This window comes from Alosa sapidissima, chromosome 16 (genome assembly GCF_018492685.1).
Source record: "Alosa sapidissima isolate fAloSap1 chromosome 16, fAloSap1.pri, whole genome shotgun sequence".
NCBI lineage: Eukaryota > Metazoa > Chordata > Actinopteri > Clupeiformes > Clupeidae > Alosa > Alosa sapidissima.
In genome coordinates this window covers 33951939-33960282 of record NC_055972.1, presented here as the reverse complement: position 1 = coordinate 33960282, position 8344 = coordinate 33951939, and the positions used below count along the sequence as shown (strand labels likewise).

At 40.6% G+C, this 8344-nt stretch overlaps 1 protein-coding gene across 1 annotated transcript in view; it reads right to left on the bottom strand.

Annotated features, from left to right (window-relative positions):
* Positions 1 to 5364: 5364 nt before the first annotated feature.
* LOC121685473 (pro-neuregulin-3, membrane-bound isoform) overlaps positions 5365 to 8344 on the bottom strand; it is a 79543-nt gene continuing 76563 nt past the window's right edge. Inside the window, exon 10 of the mRNA XM_042066037.1 lies at positions 5365 to 7143. Within this exon, the coding sequence (XP_041921971.1) occupies positions 6579 to 7143 (565 nt within the window). The 3' untranslated portion in view covers positions 5365 to 6578. The remainder of the gene's footprint in view (positions 7144 to 8344) is intronic.

The window sequence follows — 8344 nt, the reverse complement described above, 5'->3', positions numbered from 1 at the left end:
GGCAATAAACGATTTTTGATGGTCACAAGTTTACTTCATTAGCGGTTTATTTTTTTTATTTTTTTAAAGAGTGTTTTTCATTTAAAGGTTTGACTTCATGCTTATTCAGTAGAGCATTTAGTGCTCTCCCTAATCCCAGACGTTCACATTGCATGTTTGTTTGTAATAGATGCAAAACAGCCTATAATGCTAAATGTCTATGGGGGGGACGATTGAAACACCTGTTTCATTTGTCCCGACCAGGCAGTAAACCCCATTTATTCTAAGTCAATGCACACATATCTGTGTTTATACTATATTTTATGCAGGTGAGACATGGAAAAGCAGTTTTAGAAAGATGCAAATATATTTGGGGCTATCAGGTAGGGGGTCGAGTTTTGCCATGTTAACCTATGGAGACCGACGGCCTGTCGGTCATGAAGGGCACTTATTTGGATGTGTGGTGGCTTTAACCACGTAAAAACAGAGTGAAATAACATTTTGTACTATAGAAACATTATATAATTCGAAACATGCATTATTCTAGCTATATTAATGGCATAGTGCATGCTATTTCCATAACCGCGAGATAAGCGCTTTACCATGACGTCAATGAGTTCTTAACAGACATGAACCAAGACATATAGCCCAGCAGCAATCTATCTAAAATAACACCTACTTGAAGTACTATTCATGATATGTTGTCAAATATTGAAATTGTGGGAAGTTTACATAATTTAAGCTGTATGTTTCATTCGTCCCCCATGCTGTTTCATTCGTCCCAGCCAGGAGGGACGAATGAAACAAAACGCACGTTCGACTTCTCCTGAAATAACTCTTGAACGGTTTTGTTCAGAGCTGTAGATGCAACTGTATTTGACAGAGGATAGATGTAGTTTGCTAGAGACAAAATATTAACTTTCAGTGTTTTACGATGTCTTTGTAAATTACATTTAATTAAGAAGTGTTTCATTCGTCCCGGTTCTCCCATATGACTCAACTCGTGAAAGTTAAGGTAAGAACATATATTACTACTGATTTTGGGTGGCGTGTTCCTTTAACGAATTTTGAACACCCATTGTCGCAACTCTACCTTTATATGGCTCTGGGTATGACTGCAATTTATATCAGAGGGATGGTTACAATGTGTGACTTCCTGTTATGCTGTCATTTTGATGTCTCCGTTTTCATCTGCTCCGCCTGACGAGTACTGTAAGTATCAGTATTGTCAAGATATCCACAAGATTTGCATGCCCAGAAAAAAATTAGGCCTATTTTCCTCTCAAAGTTTTCTCTTTGGGTTCCTTGTCAGAACCCCTATTGGAGCAGACTAAAACATGGGGCCTCTTGAATTTGCCCAAATTGCACATTTTTACACACTTTTGGCTATGCTATAGGGCAGTGTTACTCATTGCGCGGCTCGCGAGCCACATGCAGTTCGTCAAGCTATAGTTGGTGGCTCGCATGGTAGCTTTGGCGAGATTTCGCCAAATTTGGTTTTACTCATTTTGAGTAGGCCTAAACTGTTTGCCAAAGGCCATCATCTCTGGCCCCCACCTTGATAAAAACAAAAGTAGGCTCTGATTTAGCCTAGCCTACTCTATGACTTCAACGAGGTGATCTTTAGTTTCGTTCTGCTTTCAGTATCTCACTGCCACTTGCAACGCCTGTGAATGAAATCCGCTGCCCTGTTTACCGGCAATGCTACAGCTGCCACCTCGTGGCGATAAGTTGTAATACATTTAACGCAGCTGCGTGAATCACGGAAAGTGCGAATGAAGTGGCCACTTCTAAATGGGACCCACTCTAGGCTATGTGGCAAATGTGCCATAAACATACAATCAATCATTTCAACAATCAAACAATTCAAATGTGCTTCATAAACATACAATACTGCACTACAAAAACGCAAACATCTGAATTATACTTCTCCCTTCACCCAAATAATGAAGGTGAAAGGAAGGTATTAAGCCTTAATGATGCTTCCTGAAGAGGGTATTGTCAAACCTGCTACTACTAATAACCTACTACAAATACAACATGAAGAAAGTCAAGGACATGCATGCCAGCTTCCACTCATCCCAGTATTAAAGTAAATCTGGTCTTAAATGAAAATGTATGGCTGTGTTATTTCTTTTTTTGTGGGATGTCCAATTTATATGTAGAAATGCACATTTGCAAAGGTGACAGTATGTTGTCATAAAAGTGGCTCTCCTTTTGATTTTGCACTGCCAATGTGGCTCTTGTGAAAAAAATAGTGAGGATCACTGCTATAGGGACTTTAAAAACAGAATAATTTTACCAAAAAACTGCCCTCTTCTATCAAATACATATTAACAGAGGTTAACTGATTATTTTAAAACCCTAAGTATTTTTAAACAATTAATGACAATTTTGTCAGATTTTTGTCAAATATGAGAAATCAAATTTCCTTCGGACATACAGTAAACCTCCTACAGGTTAAAGCTGCATTTGGCAAGATTTTTTTGATCATATTCACTGAAACCGACACTATGCTCCGACAGAACAACATAAATCAGCCGGTTTTAGAAAAAAAACCTCCACCTAGAGCAGACCCAGCGGTACCCCCTCAAATAAAATCTGTGTCGCCTCTTTTGTGACCACCATACAGGCTATTACAGTACGTTTCTATTTCGTTGTTATTTCATGTAGATATGGTCTTCTTTTGTTAGTTAGGCTACATGCAGCGGCATAAAACTCACACAGCCTCTCCTTGCCCCGCTCTCACATACACACACAACGGAGACTCCCCTCCGTGGCCTAGGCTAGCCTCATAAGCGGAGGGAGCGGGGGTGTGGTCGCTCCGGGCCCACGGCTGCCTCGACCACAAAGGGGGCCCACCCATCTATCTTGCTGAATTGTTGTATAACGATGCGTATTTGTACTGATTGCTGGGGGGAAAAATGCTACTAAAGATGTTGCTGGTCCAGTGCGCTCACAAAGGGAGCTCTTATGTCATGCCTATATGCTGTAAATTAAATAGCCCGCAACAGGCACTCTCATGCTACACCGTTGCGTTTTAAAAGCAAAACTGATGCCACAGCTGGTCTGGGTTTGCTGAAGTAACCTAGGCTACAGGCTGCATGTATTACAGAAAATCAAGTGACATAACAAGTAGCCTAGGCCTAGTCTATTTAGAGCCAGGAGCTTAAGTTTACTGCGACAACAGCTGTCACTAGTTCACATCGTCGTAGGCTGCGCCGATGCACAGACTAAACGATAAAAAAGTTATGATACTGGAAGCCTCTACCCTTTTGGATGTGTTAGAGCTGTAGGTGCACTTAGGCTAGTTGTTAGCGATTGACCAGGTTGCTTTTTGAAATGAAATGCGTTTGTTAGGCCAGCCGATTGTCAAAATAGGGAATCTTAAATCGCGGAGATAACATTCGTTAGTTATCAGCAGCAACATGCACAAGAGCATTAATAATGTAAGAACACAGCTGGGTCTCGCGGACACTAGGCATACTCTATACTATATTAATTCATCAACTGACATTAAAGGTCCCATGTGTAAGAATTGAGGTAAAAATATCCAAAAGATGAACTACACGCATCAAAAGAATGAATAGAAATATGGGCGATGATGTCATTAAAAAAATAACAAGGTATAGTGCTGCAGAGATATCAACCTGAATTAGCATGCTAAATTACTAGCCACAGCCCGACAGGTGTCATAATACCAGTTTCGGCCATGGGGGGCAGTATGCGGACAACATAACCGCTAGCCAAACTGCAATACACGAGTCTCGGTTGTTACTCTAGGGTAAACCAGCTCACTTTCTGGAGGTATACTGCCCCCATCTTTTATGGAATGTGGAGTATGAATTGATTTTTGGCGGACATTACACATGGCACCTTTAAATGTTTGCGCCGCCAACAACCCCCCCCCACCCCTAATACAAAAATTGTGCCCCCTTGGAAATTGTGCCCCCTCTGTCACTGTACTCTGCAGCCGGGTCTGACCTAGAGCCTGTTATTTGTTTTGCAAAAATCCACAGCTCCCGATTCTTCTGGTCCAATCAGAGCAGGGCTGTGTGAGATCTGACTGTCAATCACAGTTTGGTGCAGACTGGTGCGCACTGACGAGCTAAGTCCCCTCAATCTGTCAGACTTGCCAACTGCAGCTTTAAAGAAGCACTATGCAGGTGTGGTTATTCCTTCGCTATTTCTGGGTTTTCGCCGGATTTGGGACACAGCTCCCCCTGCAGCTTCGGTAGCAAGTGACTGCTACGCTAAACCCCCACTAGCTAGCGAGCTAGCCATCAAGAAACCAAGCTAAACACATACAGGGCTCACAATAAAATGGTCGAGCAAACACATTGTTCAAGAGACTATCAAACCAATTACAAAAATGAAGTTCACCCAAGGGTAGGCTACTTACAATTTCAACAGCAACAAAGTCAAGTCTGTGTCTGTTTTGCAGTCTTCTTAGAAACTACAATCTGACTACATTTTCGAGGCGTGACTGGATACTTCCGCTGAGTCACTAACATTAACATTTAATGTATATTTGCTGCATGGGCAGGGGCGCCACCAAGGGGTGGCCACGGCCACCTCAACAGAAACTCTGGCCTTATATGTTACCCAACTTTGGGCTGAAATTCTAATATATTGTAATAGCAGCCCAAAATAATGAACTTGCTTTCCAAATCAAAGAATCAAAAGTTGGTCATGGCATCCACAGATTAACAGTGCTTTTGAATAGATATTTCTACCAGCATGCTTCAGGTGGCATGGATGCAGCACAAAGTATTTTTACCTAATATAAAGGCTGACAGGCTAGACTGTCTTGAAAACGATATAGCCTAGCATATGGAGAGCTCTTTTCCAAAACGCTATAAATCCATTTTTGTGGAAAAATTTGTGTTTTTCAGGTAATATCAATAAAAGGGCAGCAGTTGTGTTGTTTTGATTAAATAACAATTACCCAATTGCAGTTCCAAAAACAAAATAATCATTTAAAAAATGATTTATGAAAATGCATTAAAATGGAGGATATAGTGTTTTGGAGCCAAATTCTTTGTGTCCTAATGTATTATATATTACTATTAATTTAAATGCCAAAACACCAAAATAAAAAATAATTTCTACGGATGTGTCGAACCTTTTGTATACAGCCATTTTTTTCTAACTAAAAAAATCTTTGTTCCTATACCTTGCTATTTTTGTTTGCAAAGTGTGGATCATCTGCCAGAAGTTCATCACAGGAATCTGGCATAACGAGAAAAAAGAAAGACCTCTCCCTGGCTCACCCTAATACAGGTATCTGTATAATATTTTATTGCAGAAATATGTAGGTATAAAAGTTGAAACAAAACATGCGTTAAAGCCATTTTAAGTATTTTTGAGACCAGAGGCTCTATACATCTTGTAAACATTTAAGATTTATTACACATCTTACACTAACCTCCATAACCTTTAATGAAAACAGTCATGATGGTATACACACACTATGAAATACTGCAAATGGGATATGAAGGAATGTTGATACATATACGAAAGTTTCTAATGTTTTAATTAGCTCAAACAATCAGAACAGCTGTTATCTCTTTGTTTCAGGCAACAGTTTTATAGAGAATACAATAAATCACAACACAGTGTTCTGCTACAGGTTGGAAATATTCATGGCTTTCAATTGTTTTAAAAATTATCAATAGGTAATGAGCTGAATGGAGACATTTTTAATAAATGTATCAATCTTAAGAAATGTGAAAAATGTTATTCACTGCCAATGTCCACCATGCCCAGATGCTCTGAAAGTGTTGCAATCATTATCCAACATTATTTATTTTGTCCAAAGACAGCATCCACAAGTAGTTGGTCATTGCTGGACAAAATTTATATTTTCATATGCTTGGATATCTGGGAGTAAACTTAAGTGAAAAAGGTAAAAAAAAGTAATTGTTTGCCTATGCACTCTTCATCTATATGAGTGTGTCTCTGTGTGTGCTTGAGAGTGATTTAAGCACTTAACCACTCAAACATTTTCTAATCAGATTGTGGCAAAAACCTTGGATGTCTCACCAACTATTCCATAAAGTGAAATTATGTTGCATACATTGAGCATGTTTGTCCATAGGTCCATAAACTAGTCTAAATCCTGTAAATTATGGAAACTAATTCCTTGGCTGGGCAGGGTGAGGATGATGGACAGAGGGTGACAAAAGACTGTAATAGACCATAAAAAGGTAGTGGTGGAAAATTGTATTCGTTGACTATTTTTGATCATTACTACTGAGCCTGGTGTTGGTTGACACAAAAAGTACAGCAACTTTACAACAGTTCAATATTCCCCTGGTACCTTTTCAATTTCACATAATCATATATTTGTATATATCCATATATATTTTTACAGTTAAAACACCATGGTCATGATAGACTATTTGTTTTCATTATATAAATGCAAATAAACAATAAATATTTTTGATAATTTCAGACTGCCTCCCATATTAATCCATATATGCATTTATGATTTAGTATTTAGATATTTATTGAAAAACATATTTCCCCACTGGTCCTCCTTAGACTTGGTTTAAAGACACAAGTGAGTATCAGTTGGTCCTTAACACTGCCAGTTTTCATTTGCAATATTGAGCAAAGTCTTTTTTTGTATCTCTTGAGCTCAATAGTTGGGTCTCAGTAGGTCCATTTAAGGCCAAACTCCCTGAACTTGTCCCATTGCCAAGTAGGATGCAAACAGTCTCTCTGGCCCATGAGGTGGCAGTATCACCACTGTTGTGTTTTCTGTGAGCATGGACTAATGCTTGGAGCTGTTCTTGAGCTTCATCGAGCAGAAGTGCCATCTGGGTATGTTTTCTGGGGGAGGTGCTTAAGGATGGTGGAAGGTGCTGTTCCTTGACCACTGTGATAGTGCCTTCATGTGGTGTGAAGCTGATTCTGCCTGTATCTGTGTTACTGCTTTGCATACAAGAAGTGTCATCTTCATTTTTTAGCACAGAGGGAATTATGGGAACAGTGCTGGTGTAGAAAAGATGTGAGGAAAGAATGGTAGGTGATGAGTCCTTGACCATGCAAGTGCTTCGGTTCAGCTGGCATGACTGTGTTTCTGTCTTATTTCCACCACCCGGTTTCACATCGAGAAGAGAATTTTGTCTTTGGTAACTTCTTGGTCTTCCTATATGCCTACAGGAAATCAGAGAACAAACAGAGAAATTGTTAAGATAAGTTAAGTCACATGGTAAAGAAACACTGATTGACAGACAAGGCTTTATTGGGCTTTGTGCTATCTGAAGTACAGTAGTTAATCTGTAGTATCAGGGAAAAGTGCATTTTGTGACAAAAGCATGGAATTTCAATTGGTGTTAATAAATACCATAAGGTTTATTTTCAGTTGTGGAGATAAACCAGATATCACCTTTGATGATTATACAAGGATACAAGGATACAAGGAAGTTTATTGTCACATGCATATAGTTACTGGAAGTAAGAAATGCAGTGAAATTATGTCTGGTGTCAGCCTATTTGTGCAACGGGGGGGCGGGGGGGTTAAAAGTGCAGTAGAAGAGGGGTTTAGTAGATTAAGTGGCAAGGGCTGCATAAGAAAGGTGGGGGAGGATTGGAATTGGGGGGGGGGGGGGGGGGGGGCACCAACAAGGAGCACCCAAGAGCAACAGGGGCAAGGAAAAACTCCCTTACCAAGGAAGAAACCTTGGGCAGATCCACGGCTCAAGGGGCTAACCCAACTGCCAGGGGTCTTGGTGTGTGTGTTGGGGGGATGACAGGGGAGATGGGATAGTGTGCTGTGTATGTGGGGAGAGGGCAGTGTGCAATATGTGCTGTAAGTATGTTGGGGATGTGTGTTGGAGAAGCTTCCTGATGAAATAATGTGCTGTGTATGTAGGGGAGAGGGGGGGGGGGGGGCAGTGTACTGCAAGTATGGTGAAGGGACTTACTATTGCAAGCAGAGTACTGTATGTACAGTATGATGTATGTGAGTGATGAAGATGTGTGTGTGGGCAGGAGGGGAGTGTAGCAGTGACTGTGTGTGTGTGTAGTGTGCGTGTGGGTAGGTGGGGGCAGTGTGCTGTAAGTATGTAGAGGATGTGTGTTGGAGAAGATCCTGAAGACAATGTGCTGTGTATGTAGGGAGGGGGGGGGGGGGGGGGGGGCGGTGTGCAGCAAGTAGAGGAGGCTTACTGTAGCAAGCAGTGTGCTGTATGTATGTGAGGTGATGACAGTGATGATGTAAGTGTGTGTGTTTTTTGTGTGTGTGTTGGGGATGGGGGTGGGGGGGCAGAAAGGCTAGGCAATCAAGGACATGGTTAGATGAAGGAGAAATCAAAAATAATAAATAAAAAGTTCTATGGAGATGTGCAAAAGTTGG